This window comes from Ascidiella aspersa, chromosome 8 (assembly GCF_963924565.1).
Source record: "Ascidiella aspersa chromosome 8, kaAscAspe10.2, whole genome shotgun sequence".
Lineage (NCBI taxonomy): Eukaryota > Metazoa > Chordata > Ascidiacea > Phlebobranchia > Ascidiidae > Ascidiella > Ascidiella aspersa.
The window spans coordinates 26,359,207-26,379,231 of record NC_139454.1 but is presented as its reverse complement, the minus strand read 5'-3'; the positions used below and the strand labels follow the sequence as shown (position 1 = coordinate 26,379,231).

Here is a 20,025-nt window from a genome sequence, read left to right as displayed (position 1 = left end):
TTTGCTTAAAATAATAAAATTCAATAATCCCCTAAATTAAAATTTATGCAGCATAAAAATGTGCGCCAATGCCTGCTTGGAGGCTAAACATGTTAAGGTGACGTCACAATTGCTTAACACGTTCTTTTCGTTGAAAGATTCGCGATGGCTGTGGTAAGTTTTAAGTTCTTGATAAATCAAGGCTTTAAATAGATTTTGGAGTTGTTTAAAGTCTGCATTAGCTTCTCAGATGAGCGTAAGTGATTTAGAAAGTAATATTTTGTTCGTCTGGTCAATTAAAACGAACTTTATTGTGTTTTAAAGTTATATTAATGTATGTTGGTGGTTATTCGTTGATCGACCGAACTTCAAAACTGCGTTTCAGTTACTTGATGTACTTGTACATCTCGTATTTCGTTGGTTACTTGAATATTTCGTTAAACAGCGCATATTTTAATAAATCCTATGAACAACTATAAAAGACAATATTGATTAGTAGTTTTGGCGCTCTTTCACTATTGTACGTGAAAAGTTATGCAAAAAAAAAAATAATAATACCGCATACCACAACGCATATTGTTTGGGTTAGGGTTAGCGTTTGGGTGAGGGTGGGTCAAGTAATATTATGTTTATTAATAATAAAAACTTGACCCACCCTCAACCAAACTCTAACCCAAACAATATGCGTTGTGGTAAGCGGCATTTGAAGAAATTTTTTTTTAATAATTTTTACGTACAATAGTGAAAGAGCGCCGTAGTTTTTCACAGCGCTGGTCTAGAAACCTACTACAATTATTAAATCAACGCACAATATTTGGGTTAGGGCTGGGGTTTGGGTGTGGATGGGTCAAGTATTACAAAATGAAGAATATAACAGTACTTGACCCACCCACACCCATATGCTAACTCGCACTATAACCCAAATATTGTGCGTTGATTTAATAATTGTGGCAGGATTTCAGATGAGCGCTGCTTTTACTAGCTGGCATAGTAACTTTAAAGATTGGGGCTGCTCTAGAATCTTACCACATTTATGAAAATACTAACAAAAGAGTTGTCAAATTTAAAGTTGCAAGGAAGGCCTAACATGTACGAATTAATATAATAATAATAATACTTGAATATGTAAAAAGTGGACAAGTTGCAGGATTCTTAGACCAGCGCCAATAAACTATTAAAGGGAAACATTGTAACTCTAAAATTTCAGAAATCAATATATTTAATCAAATCAAAATTAATCTGCTAATTGCGTTTAATTCTGTTGTCAGATTATCAAGAAAGGAGCGGCGACCCAAAAGGGCAAAGGTAAGAAGAAGAAGACTTCGGCCAAGAAGTTCACGCTCGACTGCACACACCCTGTTGAGGATGGAATCATGGATGTCGCAAACTTTGTAAGTTTCCGAAAAACATTTACTGCTTTGAGCCGAATGTTTACTTTGTAAAAGGGTTATTGGCCCTGGTTTAATTAATATAATAATACTTGACCCACCCACACCGAATGCTAACTCGCACCCTGACCCAAATATTGTGCATTGATTTAATAATTGTGGTAGGTTTCTAGACCAGCGCTGGGTTATTTTAATAACAAGTTATTTTCATTAGCTTTATGCTGCATGTTCCAATCTTACCCTTGCCTTACCTTTACACCCTTCATAAAATAGTTCATAAAATAGAAGTAATTTTTGCCAACTTAACAAGGATTTACTCTGATTGGTTTACTGTAACATAATTTACGAACTTGAAACTGTGCACAAGGCAGAAAAGCATTGATTTGTTACACTCAAACATAAAAATCATACCAAGAAGCTCACAAAAAAGCAAAAATTTAAATCTAAAGGGAATTGAAGTATCTCTTGGCACACATGAGCATTAGAAATGGCTCTCCAGGGAACCCGGTTAGGAAACCACTGGTCTACTCTATCACAAGTCATCTCCAGAATACTAATCCACTGGACTAGGGTTACCTTCCCTAGCTCCTAACGCACAACAACATTGGTTGTGTGTTTTCCACAGGAACAATTCTTGCATGATCGCATCAAGGTCAACGGCAAGACAAAGAACCTCGGCCAACAAATCCTGATCGAGACTCTCAAGAGTAAAGTCATCGTCACCTGCGAGATCCCTTTCTCTAAGAGGTGTGTAACCTCTAAATATGTGGCATGAGACAGTGTTGCCTTTTACAAGTTGTTTGTGTTCATTGTAGAACGTATGGTCTTGAAAATACCCTGGATTAGTTGACCGTTAAATCAAACTGTCGCTTTAAAACGCAAAACTGTAAAGTATTATGACAGATTTGCACAGTAAGGATGCTTATCTTTATTCTTTTATCTGCTGCCAAACCTTAATTACATAACTGTGAAACAAAAACATTTACCCGAAGTTGCAAAAGTTGGTGGTTTAATCTCAGTTTTACAATTTAATTGCAAATCTTAAAAATAGCAAAACATGGGTGAAAAATTTAAGTAAAATGCCCAAGGTTCTTGCTCAGCTGCAGAAATCCCATTCAAGTAGTGTTTTGTGGTGACCCAAATACTAAGTTTATATATTACGAAGCGTTTCCCTTTACACTAGAGGTTTTTTCTTCATTGTGTTGTGTTCAACTTTTTTCTGGTGGGCGCCTAAACTCCCTTTTTCCTTGTGCGGATTAAAATCAGACAAACCTAGAATTACTTTCGCCAAACACAAAGCTTAAGCAGTTATGTAAACTTCTAGGCTCCGTAACCAAGAAGTAGACTAGGAATACAAGCTGGGTCATTGTAAGTTGCTGTAGTGCCATAGATTAGTTGAACAGACTATTCTAAAAGGAGCCTAGTGGATTGAAATAAGTGAACTCGCGCGAAGCAAGGAAAAAAAATACAATCCTTAAAGGTGAACCGAACTCTGTAACAGTCTTTCCAAGGCACTCGGTGTATAGTTTTGGTGTATTTAGTATTGGCTGCAAACCATTGGGTTTAGGGATCCACAAATATTATCAAGGAACCAAATATACTTTTCCTTTGTGTTTTATTGTGACCGACAAAAGTGTTTCTCGCTTTTTTTTTAATTTTGTACACAACGATCTTAATTAAATCTAAGCATGTAAACTTCTGCATTACAACAACCCGACCCACATCATTAAGAGCTTGTGTTAACCTCAGATACCTGAAGTACCTCACCAAGAAGTACTTGAAGAAGAACAACCTCCGTGATTGGCTGCGCGTCGTTTCATCCGAGAAGGAAGTCTACGAGCTCCGGTACTTCCAGATCAACAACGACGAAGACGAGGAAGAAGAAGAAGACTAACTCCTGTTGCCATAGCAACCGTGCTTTCAATAAAGCCCTGCTCTCTAAACCTCCCTGTGTGCTTGGAAATCATTTTGATAGAAAGCTTATAAGAAGGTTTTAGTTTGGTTTGTCATAATTTGTTTTTGTAAGGTTATGAAAGGTAGTTAGTCCCTGCTTACCTATTTTTCTTTTTCAACTTGTGACTTGCATGTAGGGCAGGGTTTTGGACCGAAAACAGCAGGTTTCCTAAAATTGTGTGACGGTCTATAGAAATTCATATCGACCCTGATCCACGAGTTGCAGGGAAATACACAGGGTCCGCGTAAAAAAGGTACAAAGTATTTTACAGCCACAAATTGTTAGTGTTTTTGCGTTGTGGTGTGCAAGGACGACAAAACTGATTTGTTGGGAATGGTGGCAGCAAGCAACGGACGTTTGCTTAAAGTAGGATGGTCTTCGTCACTGGAATGCCAATTACCTTTGAATGACTGCTCGTCAGCGGTGAACGAAGCGTGCAGGGGTGTCTACACAGCTGGTGTTGGTCGTTAGCACCTTTCATATCTACAAGAGTTCGAATTTGTTTAGCAGACATAACGGCAGTTTTATCCAATTGGTCAAAACCTTATTTAAAACCAAGTCGCAATAAGAGATGCGAGAGTTTTAACAGTTTTTTGCGGGTAAACTGATTAACCCAAACTAGTTTCTTGCCAAAAGTATCTTAACCAGGTTCCATCGACTCTCGTTCATGCACAATCACACCATTCAACTATTCCCATGTTAAACACAGATTTGTAGTCATGATCAGAACTCCAGAGACCATTTCTTACGATGTTTTGTGCAGAAGTGGCACGTGGCCGTAGAAACTGAATTTTTAGCTTATTTTACCAACATTAAATAAAATAATTTCGTCCTCTTCTCCAGTCAATTATGTGTCTGTTATTTCTTTGCGTATGATGATAAAATCGTTCTAGTCCAAGATTGTAGGCTGATGCGTCGCGTCGCATTCTCAGAAATGAAAGTTTTGGCAACCTTAACGATTGTAATGTTTTTCGCTTTACGTGAATCGATAACATCTTTATATTGTTGATGTTCTGTTAAAAGTAACACTTCTCTCCAACCTAAACTTAAACAAAATAAAGGCATTGTGTTCCAACAAGCGGCACGCGTGCCCCCCAAAATACAGCCCATTGTAAAAAAGCTAAATTTGTTCTATAGCCAATTGTCAAAAACTGCTAAATTTGTTTTACAGCCAATTGCCATTGTTTGTTCACATTATAAACAATCGCGGCAATCACGACAACCAGCAATTACTTCTGATATTATAACATTATACTGTAGTAGAGGCTAGCATTTACAAATTAGAATTAGTGTGAAGAAACAAAAGTCAGCTCACTGATGGACACTTATACGCAGTGATGCGCATTTCTGCTACACAGTTTTTCAAGTTTAAATAAACGTTTTTATTTTTGGTAAAAAAGCGCTTCTATGATTAAAAAGAATTGGTTTTGTTACGAAACTTTGGCACGGGAAGAAGTTATAAGATAAAAAATGGCACGCCGGCATGTTTGAGTTGGACACCCCTGTCTTAAAGTTACTTCTTCCTGACGTAACGTTTAAATATAACTTAGTGATTTATTTTCCGGCAGTGCTGGGGTCACGTTGTTGGGAGAGCCATTTCACATGGGAGGTTACTAACTTGTAAAGTAGCCTATGTATAACCTATACCCGGCTTGCCAGGCTGGGTTGGGCTTTGCGCTGCAAAATAGAGTTAAGAATGATGTAGATTACTTAATACTTAGTCTGTGTAATCCAGGGGTTCTTAACCTTTTTTTCCTTATTACCCATTTCTGTCCAATTCAAAATCCCATTACCCAAAATACAATTTTCTTTATTTTGCTATTTTGCCGTTCTAAAAATCTAGAACAGCATTATTCAACGAATTATAGCTCGCTCATCTCAACACTAACTCTAAATGTGCACTTAAGCAATATTAATCCAAACAACTTCACTAAGAATACCTCCAAAATAAACAGCAACGCAACCAACAAGCTTGGTTATAAAACAGCTGCAACTAAACTGATTATTAAAAAAATAGCTAGTCTAGCGACAGAAGCACGCCAGGTTATTTTGCGCCCTGGGGGGAAAACTATTAAATTGACGCCCCTCCTCAATATACTTTACTTATACGAAAAAAAATTAAAATTTTAATCTAACATTGTATTTAAAGAAGCAGCAGCCTCATTTTGGTATTTACAAGCTTCATTTTAGTGCCCCTGTACCTTGGCGCCCGGGGACATATGTACCCCACCGCCCGCCCCTTAGCTATATGCCTCTGGCTAGCGGGTACAAGAAAAATCTTACTATTCTCTCAAAATAAAAATAAAATACCTCAAACCAGCGACAAAAATGATCACTATGATGAAAACTGATAAAATATCACTGTTCTTATGCAGTAATAAAGCAACAATTACCACTTACAGCTGTGACATTATTTGTTACATCTATAATTCTAAATATTCTGGTTCAGCTGATTACCCGCCTGCTATCCTAAAAATACCCACAAGTGGTTATAGGTTAAGAACCACTGGAGTAAACTAACCAATAGATTAATAGTTCGTCGTCACAGACATATAATCGAATCGCTCTATTTATAAAGTTATTTTATTAATATTAAATATTGGAAAGTAACGCGTCACAAACGAACAATAATCCAGTTCACTGTCTTATATATTCAATTCAAAGTGTGAACATTTCTTCAAATCAAACTTGATGGACGTCAACTTTAATTTTTCTGCTATTTTTTTCCTGATGTTGATTATTTTTCACGATCGGACTTGGACTTGACCCAGAGTGACCTCTTCTCGGACTTGGACTTGACCCAGAGTAACCTCTTCTTGGACTTGGACTTGATCCAGAGTGACCTCTTCTCGGACTTGGACTTGACCCCGAATTACCTCTTCTAGGACTTGGACTTAACCCCGAGTGAACTCTTCTAGGACTTGACCCTGAGGAACACTTTCTAATCCTCGACAAATGCGGGGAACTCCCCGCTAAAGTGGAAACTGTTAACTTTGAGCCATTTTGGGAAAGCACCTGTTGCGGTTTGGGGCCTTCCCCTCCGTCCTGCCTAGCAACGGAGGACTTGCGTCTGGTGGTTGCTAGGCCAAGGTCCTTAAATATAGCGGTTGCTGCCTTGCGGAACTCTTTGCTCCTGGCGTTGTAGATGAAGACGTTGAGAAGGGAGTTGGATGCGAGGATCAGCACAGAGATGAACTCGGATGTTGCGAAGATGGATGCAGGGATCACTTGTAGGGAAGAGGGAGCGGAGTAGCTGATGTTGGAGGGGAAGAAGGACACAAGGAGTAGGAGAAGAGCAGGGAAGATGCAGATGGAGAAGCAACCAACCATGAGGAATAGGGTCTTGGTGAGCTTCTCCTGGAAGCGGATCGCTCTTGCTTGGGAGTACTCGGACTGGTGTTTCTGCATCTTCCCGCGTCTTCTGCTGTGGAAGAACGTACCAATCGTTGTGAACCAGACCACCCCTAGAGGGAGAACGAATGCGAGGGAGTAGAGAATGATGGCATCCGGACCAGCAGAGGCCACCAGGATCGATGCCACCTGGTTGAACCGTAAGGTCGGGACAAAAAATGGCGACACGGCGAAGATGAGGCTCGCAATCCAAACAATAAGTGAGATAATGAGAGCTCGAGACCTGAAGGAAAGTGTGGGTTTATATTCGGCAAAACTACTGCGTGAAGATTAAGTGGAATGAAAACACTTCATTCCAACCAATGTCATTTTGTCCACTTAGATCAAATCATTGACTTTTATTATAACACTGTAAAATTGTGGGGTTATAATAATCAGTATTTTTTCATTCTACAGTAAAAGTGAAACGAATTTAAAAATCTTAAATATGTCAACAAAAATAAACTGAAAATGGTTTTAAAAAGTGATGTGCAAAATAAATTAGTTCTTGACCAACAAAGTAGTTGTCGATAAGCATCCAGGTGTTTTGTTAATTTTTTGCAAGCCATAAAACTAAACATGAAAAACGCAAAATATTTACTTACAATAAATCATTTTATTAAACCAATGTTTTCGATAAATATTCAGTAAAAAAAAAAGTCAAGTGACAAAACAAAATGAGCCGTCGTGTGAGATGCTAAATTAGTTTGATAATAAATTGCAAAGCCAAAAAGGTCGAGTATATCGACAGCATCTTGATTATTAAGACGTTTCGATACGAGCTTGTATCATCTTCAGTTTATGTGACTGAGAAGCAATTCAAGCATCACTTATAAAAGGTGGGACGCAATTGTTGTCAGTCTGAGTAAATTAGTTGTTCTTAAAAATGGGCGTCGCATTCCCCATGGGCCATTTTATAACGTGTTCACATTTTGTATCAACTCAAGTCACAACAAAACATGAATGTGCGAACTTTACTCAATGTTCAAACCTCGCTTCTTGAGCGTTGTAATGAAACGGTCGATGAACTGCGAAGAAGCGATCAACACTCGCGAACATCAAAGTGTAGATAGAAGCTGTAAATGACGTCACAGTGAAGAACCCCACGAACCCCATGTACCCCTGATCGCGCACCACCTCCCCTGTGGGTGACGGTACACTTTCACCCACGGGTCGACCCCCAATGAACCCCGTGACGTAGTTGAACCCCTCCGGTTGATTTTGCGGCCAGGTTTGCAGCGCCAGTGTTGAAATGAAGGTTGGAACCACGATGACCCCAACAATGAGGTCGGCTGCTGCCAGGGAAGCTTTGTACGTGGACTGCGAGTTGCGCCACCTGGTGTTACGGTAGAACACACCAACCACTGTGAGGTTAGCGACGATTATGGCGATGGCAAGGACACCCAAGGTCAACATTATGATCAACAAGCTCGCCCGACATCTGGAAATAAAATGTTACTGTGAAAAATAATTCAAGTAAAGAGAATTCACTGAAGTTGAGAAATCGGTATTTAATGCTTTTAAACTTCGTGTGAAGTGGCACAAAAATATAATAGTTATAGAATACAAACATAATTATAGTAAATGTTATTTAGAAACCATAATTATTTATCTTTCCTTGATGCCAATGGCATTTAACAAAACTTTTCAAAAGCTGCAAAAACATCGTTTGTTTAATTGTAAAACGTATGTAAAAACGGCAAAAAAAGCTATGGTTATACAGTTACGTTAAAAAAACTCTTAAAATTAATGGCCGTTAAACCATTAAGTTCTCTTCGGATCATAAAGGTTGGAGGTTGTACTTAGACGCACCGGTAGTAGACATTTTGAAACCATACAGAAGTAAAATGAATACAGATATATTTGAAACATACAAAAAAGTTACCGACTTTGATACATCTACTTCTTCATAGTTGAAGACAAAAACTTCACCATCTTCACATTCACCTTTGCGACATGCATTCCCACGGCGATATTATTCCACGCTCGTAACTTGAATGGTCTCCTCCGCACCAAATAAGCTCACAGAATGGAAGAAAAACAACCAGCACCTCGTGGTACGGGTTACTTGAGGTCACAACACTGTCGGAGAGGTTACTCGAGTTCATGACCTGTTCATGTGGATTGATTCCATAAGAAGCAACTTGAATGCAGGGTTGTAAAAGCTGATGGGGGTTTAAACTTGAAGTGTTGATTTTTTGTGTAAATTCTTCTAAATAAGTTGAATCGTTTCTTGCATTGGAAACATTTCGATCACTTTTGTCACTTTCATCTAAAATTTTTTTCAAATTATCTTCACATTTGCCTAAAAACTGACTTTCGTTGCAGAAGAACTTGTAAGTCAGCTCCGAAAACTCGTTCAAACTGTAGGTGGGCCGTGCGCACTCATCCGTGAACTGCGGACAGTTCCATGTTTTAAGCGCGTCCATAAAAGTTGTGACGTAACGACCCCCCCGGAAGTAAGTAAGCTGCCCCTCCACAGTCGAGTTGCAACATCTCAGCTCCTCAGTTCGGTTGTAGAGCGACAATCCTCTGATGAAGACACAACTTGTTTGATCTTCGGCTTGTGTTTGAAAAACTTGAACAAAAACCAACACGAAAACGATGTTGATCTTCAGACTCATGCTCGCTACAAACATAAGTTGAAACCAGATTTCGGCGCTGCTCTACAATCCTATCACTGTTTTTTGCAGTAACGAACGAGTTGTCAAAGTTGAAATTGCAAGAAAGGCATAAGTATGTAAAGATAAATATAATAAAAACATTTGACCCACCCAAAAAATAATAATTGTGCAACGACAGAAATCTTTTACCCGCTTCTAATCTTTGTAACAATAATTATTTGGCGCTATATATTATTGCATTGTTAGTCAAAAGCTATTTGGCGCTATATATCATTGCATTGTTTGTCAAAAGCTTCCTCTGACCAAAATCAAAACTTCCGACTGATGACGCAGCAAATGACTGATGCGTTTCCGCCACAAAACTGCCGAGTCATCATTTGTTATTATCACGTGGTTCATTAAAGGCCGAGTTTTAAACTACGATATTTAAAAGACTGCCACAAATGCGTAAAGTATAGACTAGAAGTTTTTCTCACTGCTTACAACTTTCTAAAAGGTTATTTTTTTTATTTTATAAAATAAAGAAGTACATAAACCAACCAACATAGGGTGAACTTTAAGAAGTTTTTTACAGGAAATCGGCAATTCTAGTAATTAAAACTTCGTTAAATGTAAAACAACATTTGCGCCAAATGTCAATTAAAAAATGAACCCGTTTTGATAAAAGTCCGACATGTTTATGAACAGATAAAGACTTACGTAATTTCGTAAAATACACTGGCAATAAAAACATTTATTAGTAAGGTAGCGAGAAAACTCAAAAGGAAAAGAGTGGAAAAACAGCAATCCTTTTCAGATTAAATAAAACGACAAAAATTCATTTAAACAAGAAATTGTGATTAACTAGTTATACAGATGCACGCTTAAAGAGGCACTACAAACACGAACTAAATGTGTAAAATATTTCACCCATATTCTCAACAAAATCAACTAAAAACAATGCATTTAAAACAAGAAGTACACCCTTGTGCATATTAATTGAAACAAAACGAATGTTTCATTTGTTACCTGTATGATCGACTAGAAGCAAAACGCACAGTTGGAAAGGCACGACGCGCAAACATGAAAAACACAATTTAAGTGAAACATTTGCTCAAGCTACAACTTTCATTAAATACAGCTCGTCTGGCAATTGTAATTGTTAACCAACGTTTCGGCAACCTATGCAAATTGCTTTCTTCAGGGTGAATGACACCGAAAGCTCATAGTACAATACAAGGAAAAACACGCAGAGAAGAATAAAGAAGGAGTTGTTTTTATTAAATATGCCTGGATGCAACATTTATATTCAACTTCCATCTTCAACATCAGGTTCAGGTTGTGGCGGCGATACCCCTTCAACAGTGGGCGTGGCAACACTCTCCCCGACCACACCCCCTTCCTGGGTCCCGAGTTTGCTCAGATGCATCTGATTGGTCGCCTGGCTCGATGCTGACGTTAGAGTGACATCACCGACCCAGCTGCCGAGACGACGACGCGTTTTTTGCGCGGAGGAGCGAAGTGATGTGGAGATTGATCCGAGGATGCGGGAGAATCCCATTGATCTTCCGACGGAGGAAAGTTCCCGGCGGAAGTCCTTGTTCCGGAGGCTGTAGATGAAGACGTTGAAGAGGGAGTTGGATGCGAGGAAGATCACAGAGAGGAACTCGCAGGAGGAGTAGGTGAGCGCTGTGGGAAGATGCAGGTGGTGAGGACGCGTGAAAGTGATGTTGGTGAAGAAGAAGGACATTAGCAGCATAAGGACTGCCGGGAGCAAACAGATGGAGAAGCATCCGACCATTATCACAAGTGTCCTGGCTAACCTCCGCTCCAGGTGGCTCTTCCTGGCTCTCAGATTGTTAGAGAGTCCTCTCCTCACCTGCGCGTGCTTCCTGGCTGCCACGTACGTTGCCGTGGTAACGCTCCAGACCACCAGGAGTGGGAGGAGGAAGCAGAATGAGTAGAGGATGACTGCTCCTGCTCCTCTGGATGCCACCAGCACTGAGGAGATGGGCTGGAACTGGAGGGTAGGAACAAACAGAGGAAGACTTGCGAAGATGATGCAGGCGATCCAGGTGGTGGATGTGACGCGGATCGCGATTCTTTGCGCGTCGATGGAAGTGTACCAGAGAGGTCGGAAGACTGCTGAGAAGCGGTCGATGCTGGCGAACATCAGGGTGTAGATGGACACAGCAAACGTGGTCACTGTGGAGAAACCCACGAACCCAAGGTACCAAGGGGGGTAGAAACTCACCCCTGTGGGGCTCAGAACCCCAACGCTCACATTCACACTCGCGTTATTGGAATCCATCAACATTCCGCTCACGTTCTGGAGTGTTTGTGACGTAACTGACGGCTTTATGTTGAAATAGAGGGTTGATATGAAGGTAGGGGTGAGTATAAGGCCCACCACGAGGTCTGCAAGGGCCAGGGAGATCTTGTAGGTGGCCTGGCTGTTCCGGAGACGCTTCCTCCTTCGGAAGACCGAGATCACAAGGATGTTAGCCGTTGTTATGGCGACAGCAAGTAGGGCAAAGGTCACGGCCAGGATGATGACGGTGACGCGACATCTGGAACAATATGGAGCAAAAAGAAATGTTTAGAGGGTTAAAAGTAAAAACAAGGGTTTTGGCAAAAAAATATTTATTAAAGTGTTTTATTATAAGTGGTCTACATTAGAATCAACCGATATAACTTTTAGCATCGATCTCGATGCTTATTTGTTCATATACTTGTAATTAATTAAATGTACAATGCAAATGATATTCAGTTTATTCTTATTTATTCATACACTTCTTATTTTGTACATTAACTCTAAATAATAATGTACAAGTAAATAAAGCATAAGTTTAATCAGTAACCATGAAAATGTAGGCAAATAACAAATTCGGAAGTTCAAAAATAAGGAAATATGTTATTTCTAAGGAAGCGCTATAAAGTAAAATATCGGCGATATTATCGGCCAAATTTGCCGATACTGATATATAGGTTAAAGTGAATTTTGCGACTACAGCACAAAGTCACAGCTTGGTCTTCATTGTTTGCAAACATTTTTAATCTTTTAAAATGTATTATTTTGTCAGACTTTCAAACAAATCATTAAAATGGGAAAAACTGTTTCATGTAGACATAACCAATTCTTAAAAACCTTCCAGTTGTTCTTATCATCACTTTAATGTGACGGAGACCCTACATGCGTATGCAGTTGTGCAACAATATGAATCACCTGCTTGCATTGAAGCATGAATCACATAATCCTATAGTTGGAATAAACTACGTCGCTTTGTATTTGTCACGAACAACGAACAACGAACAACGCGGGTTACAATGCGATCTAAAAGACCACTTAATGAATGTCTTAACAATTTAGATCTGTGATTCTTAACCTTTTAAGCGCTCGTACCCTTTAAGCTTTCATGGAATTGTGTCGTACCCCCTTCTACAATGGCCGACGAAAGTAAAAAAAAATGTAATAATAATAGGAATTAAACTCAGTGTATTTAAAAATTACGTGTTGAATGCATGCATTAAATGCAGTCTTGTAAGTTCAACAATATTTACAACACACAAACATTTAGTCAATTTACTAACGACTTTTTGTTGTTGCTTTTCGTAAAGTACACATTCTTCACAAATACGCCTAAATAACATAATTTCACACCGCATGTTGTCCCCTGCTTCGGTGCTTAGTACCAGCAAGGGATACACGTACCCCTGGTTAAGAACCCCTGGTTAAGAACCCCTGGTTAAGAACCCCTGCATTAGATGCTTAATTTAAAAGAACATGAACTTCGCGGCAACATTTAGACCGTAAGGCACAGAATATAAGCAAACTTTGTTGAATATACTGGACTTTCCTGTTTTAATTTCGCTTACTTATCATGCGGATTATCGTATTTACTACTTTCAGGTGATGTGCTATTTGTTAAACAACAGAAGCAAATTGTCTCCAACCAACAACAAACTATAAACATCAGCCGTGGACCCTAAATTACGGGAAAAAACGATTCCCCACATTTGAAAAGGTAAGTTTAATTCGATGCCCAATATTTTAAACAATCGCGATCCGATAACTATGACGTCATAACTAAGCTGGTACCAGCGTAATCCCTGTACTATCACATCGGGTATGACCTCCGGCCCGATATTAGCCTCGTGTCCTGTTTGTAAAACAGATGGCGGGCTGTAGGTTGGCCACCCCTGCAATAGCATTCACCTAAAATACGTTACAATTCCCTGCCTTTAAACATTCACCTTGTTGACATGCAGTTCCAGGCAGAAATAGCTCCTCTGTGGAAAGATTCGTTGTCAGCTCCGCACCAAACCAGTTCACAGAATGGAAGGAAGTAAGTGATCTCTTCGTGGTAACCCCCGAAAACTTGGTCGGTTCGGTTCAGCTCTTGGTCAAACATCGCAACTTGAACGCAGGGTTTCGTCAGCTGCTCCAAACTTAAATCTGACGAGTTTAAGTTTGTTATTGTTTGAACCCACGTTATATTTGATTGTTCGGCGCCATTGTTCGTAACAAGGGAGTTCAGTTCTGGAATACACTGATTCTCAAACGATTGTCGTTTGCAAAAGTACTTGTAAACGTGCTGAGAAAATGGTGTGAAATCGAAAGTAGGGTTTTCGCATTCCCGCTCGAATTGAGAACAATTCCAAGTTTTCATTTTAAGCAGGAATGTCGTGAGGTAAATTCCACCCAAAGGCCACTTTTTGTGGAAAGCTTTTTCGCTTGAGTTGCAGCATTTCAGTTTGTCAGCTTCGTTTGCAAAGGTTAGCCCGGGAGCGAAATCGCAATCCTTGTTTTGACAGTTTACAAACTTTAAACTTGTTAGCAGCAAAATTGCTAAGGCCAGCAAATTCATGCTGTACTTTTATAAGCTCTGTTAAGTTAATTTAGAGAAATATATTGTGTAGTTATTAAGCATTGCTGGGTGAGATTTTCTTACAACATTTTGTTATCAATATTTGGAATAAGTTAATAATGAAGTTAATAATATTTACAACTATAAATCCTACAAAGCAACAACAAACTGTTGCCATCACTACCGACCCTTTAACAAAACGCCCTAGGCAAAAAGCGCTGTCCAAGTGGATGAAAATTGCTGAAGTCGATTTCAAGCGCTGGCATTTCAAGCAATTTTCTGCAATTTTAACCGGTAAGTTGTTTTAGTCTTGATAAATAAAATCGGAGTTGCGGGCAAAACCATTGTTCACTGCTACAAGACTAGACTCATACAGCAGCGAATAAGATGTCATTTATTTGGGCTAACACAAAGCGAATATCATAAGGACGCTACCTTGCTTTATATCAGTCTTGTGAATTTCTTACAAGAATAAATAGCATAATTTTGTTAAAAACATTTAACTTAGCTGGCTGTCATGTTGCCAACGCATTAAAGTGTATTGTGGCTCTCTACTCTGACCTGATGAAGCACCGATGTGCGAAAGTTCGTCAACATTAAATACAATTTGTCAACAGTGCCACTTTTTTTTTTAACTTTTGGATAATATAGATACATCCTAAACAACATTTGCACATCAAAACTAGCAACTTCTTATATTTAACATAAATCAAATCACAGAACAGAGCGTCTAACATAAGGGCCACCCTTGCTGAATAGACACCTAGCTCGTTCTGCTCACGCGTCCAACATGCTTAACGCGAATGTGATGACTAACACTTAAACGTCCTATTTATGCGCAATGCAGAGACTTGTTGCTGATATTTTAACAGATAACCCTGCTTGTCAAACTACACGATGTAAACCTAAATATACGAACGTATTTCTAATTCTAGTTTTTTAATATCTTGGCGCTCTAGATATATTTGTAATCTTTACCGAAATGCTACTTTAGCCAAAAGCGGTTTTTAGCAGGGTAATTAAAAAGCGCCCACGAAAAAGGCGTTAGTTAATTATCACTCTCAACAAAATACTGCCATTTACATTCCTATGGGAATAAGTTTTGATCCGTCCGATGTAAATGGAATAAATTCAAAAGTTTTTATTTTATTTAAATAATTTTTGTTTTTATTTTGAATAGAGAAGAATTTTTACTTCAATCGGAATTATTTGTAGATGGAGCGTGATTTAATTGAATGTAATTTTAAGTTAAAAATACTATAGTTTAACATTCGTTATTTTGGAGGATACCTTTGGCTCAATGATTTAAACAACCGGGTAAATATACCGTTCGGTTTTATTGGCGAGCGAACTAAGATTATATCGATCTGTTTATTGATGCGAAAAGTGCAAAATTGAGTTTGTTTTGGCTCATTATAGTCAGTTATTATTACAAGTTACCAATAGTCGCAATTGCGTGTCTGCACGACTTGCCAAGTTGGTCCAATAAACGCCCAGCAACAGACGTTGTTTGTAATGCTTCCAATAACCTACAACATTCGGGTCACGCCGAACGGAAACACAACCACGAAAGGAACCTCGAGGTTCTCACTAACACAATATTAAAATGGCGGTAATATTCCACCAGTTTCCACGCTACTTTAAACATTGCGCTCATGTACAATTGGAATTATCCGGCAGGTGTTGTACACTAGCAGGTTATTAGGTCGTGCACCATATAGTCGCACGTTAATCGGAGAGCTCAATTAATGTGGAAAAAGTGGCTTATGGGGTTCTAAAACCCAACAGCTCCAATACATCCACCATTTTTTGTTTTCTTACACACTATCTCGTTATAAACAAGTAAATAGCCAAGCTGTAAAACTCTAAAACACTGGAGCATTTTGTTTTAAGGAATATGTATTTATTCCAAGCGACATTTTTAGTTTTTGTGAAAGGTAAAAACACTCTTCATTTTAATTTTGCCAGTTTAATTAATTTGTTGTTCATGGCTTTCCCCTGTATGTGTTTAACATTTACAGGAACTTACGACGCCCGTTTGTGAAATATATATTCCGTAAAATAAACCTTTCATCTCGTATTTTACTCGGGTGTTTGAACATTAGTTTGTTTAAATTGGTCATCGAATCAGTGATCGACAAGCAATAAACTGCTGCGGATTTATAACGATACACTCTTAACATCCACCGGGTAAACTACGACATAAAGTCTGGCCCGCTAAGTAATTTTATCCGAACCGTGGCTCTCGTTTTTAATAAAATCATTTTAAATCAAAAAACGACTTTACATTTTTTGAGGATGTAATACACGTTTTTGCATACATTACACTTGCTAGGCATCCTACTAACTCCTATTCCCGCCAGCTTATCAAAACCTTATTTTCGCAGCTTTTAGTACAACTACTCACATTTCGTAACATGCGTATTTTCGGTTTCTTTTTGACCCGGACTTCTGAGACATTTTCTCTTTGCAATGCGCCTCCCTATCAATAATAACTACCCAGCCCTGCATTATAACCGATATTCAAGTATGTTGTTGAACACATATGTGTGTGTGCCTCTCACCTCGTTATACTGGCCAACGATGTTGGTTTTCTCACAGTCATCCCTGCCGCGTAAATATACCGACTGTATCTAGATCCGCTTCCCCTAAACAATGTAAGCATATCCCCACCTTGCAATATATTCCACTCGTATCGTGCGCGTGCTTATAAACAACACGAACCTGTTCTGAATTCTGTTCCAAGAAAAGCCTGGTATTTAAATGTCACGTGACCTGCTCTCACGCCGCACCACGTGTCACGTGACCTATAAAGGCCGCAAAAATACCGCTGAACTTTTCACTTTTTAGCTTTTTTAGGTTTCTTTATCACAGAATGGCCGCAATCAATAGACCCAAACATTTTAGCGACATAACTAAACATGGTAGTCAGATGCAACATAGGTTTTGTGCTAGAATAACATTAGTGTTGCAATACTAAGTTCACTACATTGAGCCTTCCATCTCGGGCGAATGATGTTTGTTTAATTTTTAAATTGTTCAAGCGCAGCAATACTGATTCAGATGCGCACCAAACTGCTTTAAAAGATCTCGGGTTTGCGTCTGTCACAAAACGCTGGCCGACTTTTAAGGCAAACCACTCACCAATTAAAAACTTACTCAGAATTTAAATTATCCTCAAACGCGTTATTCGCGAAATGTCTTGAAAAAAACAACTTTTGCTTCGACTAAACAAGCCTTGACAATAACAGACGATTGCTATGAAACTAGTTGCGCAAATTATTCGCAAAGTTTGAAACTGTAATGTTAGATTTACTTCATACACCAAGCTTATTAACCCCGTAAATACAGGAACCAGCGTGACGTCACTAGAACTCATTGTTAGCAAACAATCGGCTGCATTGTCCGTTTACAATGACTTCGCGTAAACCTGTGCGCATCACAACCGCGCTTTATTACTTAATGTGTTAGAAAAAATATTTTTCAACGGTTTTGAGACCTCAAACATCTCGTTGTCGTTAGGTGGCGCAAGAGTGCAAAACACAAAGCAAGATTTATTAGAAGAAATATGCTTGGGTTGGCCGGCTTAGACGTATGGGATACAAGGGGTGTGTACAGGTGGAGGCCACGCCCCCAGCTGGATTAATTGTCTCTTTTAAAACGTAAATCAAAAAGAAGTATCCAGGTTGTGTTTTTATTATGTCTTGGCCATTTTGATGAACTTGTGTGAGCTCAAAGGCGTCGTGCATATCATCGCACTATTAAAGGTTACCGCAACTTTAACTGAGTCATGTTTCCGCCATGTGCGAGTGCTTTCCGTTTTTTAGCGTTTCAAAGTAACTTTTTGACGTCATCCCTGTTAACCCCCCAAAACAAAAATCGCGGATGTTTTTGTTATTTTCAGTGTTGCTTCTTTGCATTTTGTCTCCAGCGTTGACGAGAAACCAACATTTTAAACAGTTGATATTTAATTTCAACTGATCAGACCAACCAATTAAACACGAAGCCAGCTCACAAGTTGCCAACAACCTTAGAACTTGTTACATCCGATGCTAAATTAAGTCGGTGCAATTCAGCTATAAACCGTTTCTAAATGGGTAAATTATGCAAAATATTGTTTGAAAATCACAGAAAAATACGTTTTTTGGTGATGACGTCATAGGGTATGGGTTCGTATTGCAAATATCAGTATCGGAACAAATCACAATTTATCGGAACAAAGTATCGGCCATCATTATGCTTACTTTCGGGTCAAAGTTCGTCAGAATTACATCATTGTTACGCAACAATAGCGCGTCTATAGTCACTGTAGATGAGCGCGATTTGCGATTTGCGCGATCACGCATTAACGAATAGCGGAAGGATAGTGTTACGTCATAATGCTAAAAGAGGGGTATTTTGTGGGGTCCAATGTTTGTCACGAGTATTGTGATGTCAACAAACGAATAAAACGTCTTTTAGGCGAATTGATAGATCAAAGGGGCACGGTTGGTGTGTTTTTTATGTTTAGCAAACCGTTTTTCGCAACACTCGCCTCAATTACTGCTCAAAACCCGGAGTGCAGTTTTATTTTCGACGCCGATGGAGAAAGTTGGCTCATTGATTCAATCCAAGTCTTTGGACGAAAGCACTAGCGCCGCCCCTTACATTGCCTTCCTACATTGCTTTGAAAGGCGGCCATCTTTTTAAACCACGAAAGTTGACCAAACAGACTTTAACGACGGCCAGGTGGCAGTTTTACGACTTAAGAATACTTTTTGTCGTGACACTAATTACAACGAATACCAAACGGTTGACACGAAACACGTAATACCCAATAATGTACAGTGGGGAGAATTTACCTTTAGGGGCTGGAAAAATAATTCTTGTTCCAAAAGTTCTCCAATGTGCTCGCTAGACCACGGCTTCCTGAACTGGGGGCCGCGCAACTAGTTTAAGGGGCCGCGAATAGGTCGGTTTAATTTTTTATACGAAGTGTTACCTCTAATTTTTATTTTTTCTGTTTGATGCTAATGGCAAACTTAATGCAACGCAAAACCCTTAAAACGCAAATTACTTCAACAAATGTGTGCCAAAGCAGACAACGAGAAATGACATGTTATAAACTGTTAAATCTAGGGGTCGCGGAAAGTTTAATATAATAAAAGGGGTTTCTGGCTAAAAAGTTAGGAAGGCCCAGGCATAAATGACATCTTGATTATCACACAATTATTGTTTGGTCAGAATTTTTAAACCTAGGGGTTTGCAGAATGTTTAAATATAAGGGTTCGCAGACAAAAGTTTCGGAAACCCTGCTCTATATTATTCCTTAATTCCCCTAGCTCAAATATATTTGCATCTTGGTAATTGTACTTTACAATAACAAACTTCACGCGCGAAGCTAGTGATGATTTCGCGCAGCCTATTTCGCTCGCCCCACTAAAGTCGTTCTATGACGTGTCAAAAACATGTTATGACGTAACACTACAACGGACGTTGCGCTTCGAATAAAAGGCGATGTTAGCGACGAAGCTGATATGATTGGGTAAAAGTTGAGCGCATAAGGTTTGGTCTATTTTGGTTAGATGCAATAATTTGCATATTTGTTAGAATATTAGAATCCTGCACAAAGAGTTAGGTTTCGTAATTATGTCAAATATTCAAATCGGTTTGGTTATTTAAACAGTTAAAAGTTAGAATCGTTCAAAGTTAGAATTGTTAGATTTAAAGTAGAAAATAATATCAAAGCTCATGCAGAAGTAGGTGGTATTTTGAACGTTTCAAATAATTACTTTAGTCATTTTAAACAGAAGTTGGCAAATACCAAAGCAAAAAGTGGAATATCTTTTTTTTCTAGTCGGCTT

The 20,025-nt window shown here is 39.0% G+C and overlaps 2 protein-coding genes across 2 annotated transcripts; one reads left to right on the top strand and one right to left on the bottom strand.

Annotated features, from left to right (window-relative positions):
• The first annotated feature begins 116 nt into the window (after positions 1–116).
• On the top strand, positions 117–3,314 carry LOC146137114 (large ribosomal subunit protein eL22-like). Its single transcript, XM_083396046.1, has 4 exons — positions 117–153; positions 1,248–1,370; positions 1,993–2,114; positions 3,117–3,314. The coding sequence occupies exons 1-4, from the start codon at positions 145–147 to the stop codon at positions 3,259–3,261; spliced, it is 399 nt and encodes a 132-aa protein (XP_083252172.1). The 5' UTR covers positions 117–144; the 3' UTR covers positions 3,262–3,314.
• A 2,452-nt stretch (positions 3,315–5,766) lies between these two features.
• Positions 5,767–13,830, bottom strand: LOC146137113 (uncharacterized). Its single transcript, XM_083396333.1, has 6 exons — positions 13,569–13,830; positions 10,629–11,884; positions 8,659–9,340; positions 7,703–8,152; positions 6,337–6,955; positions 5,767–5,790 (listed from the first exon to the last, which is right to left on the bottom strand). The coding sequence occupies exons 1-6, from the start codon at positions 13,724–13,726 to the stop codon at positions 5,767–5,769; spliced, it is 3,189 nt and encodes a 1,062-aa protein (XP_083252459.1). The 5' UTR covers positions 13,727–13,830.
• Between the last annotated feature and the right edge of the window lie 6,195 nt (positions 13,831–20,025).

Excerpts from the sequence above, each read along its gene's own strand:
- LOC146137113 (XM_083396333.1), bottom strand. The coding sequence starts at position 13,726 with ATGTTTGACCAAGAGCTGAACCGAACCGACCAAGTTTTCGGGGGTTAC. Across the intron at positions 11,885-13,568 it reads TGGAACTGCATGTCAACAAG|ATGTCGCGTCACCGTCATCA; the intron begins GTGAATGTTTAA and ends ATATTGTTCCAG. Across the intron at positions 5,791-6,336 it reads AAGGCCCCAAACCGCAACAG|GATAGCAGGCGGGTAATCAG; the intron begins GTGCTTTCCCAA and ends GGGTATTTTTAG.
- LOC146137114 (XM_083396046.1), top strand. Across the intron at positions 1,371-1,992 it reads TCATGGATGTCGCAAACTTT|GAACAATTCTTGCATGATCG; the intron begins GTAAGTTTCCGA and ends TGTTTTCCACAG. Across the intron at positions 2,115-3,116 it reads GAGATCCCTTTCTCTAAGAG|ATACCTGAAGTACCTCACCA; the intron begins GTGTGTAACCTC and ends TGTTAACCTCAG.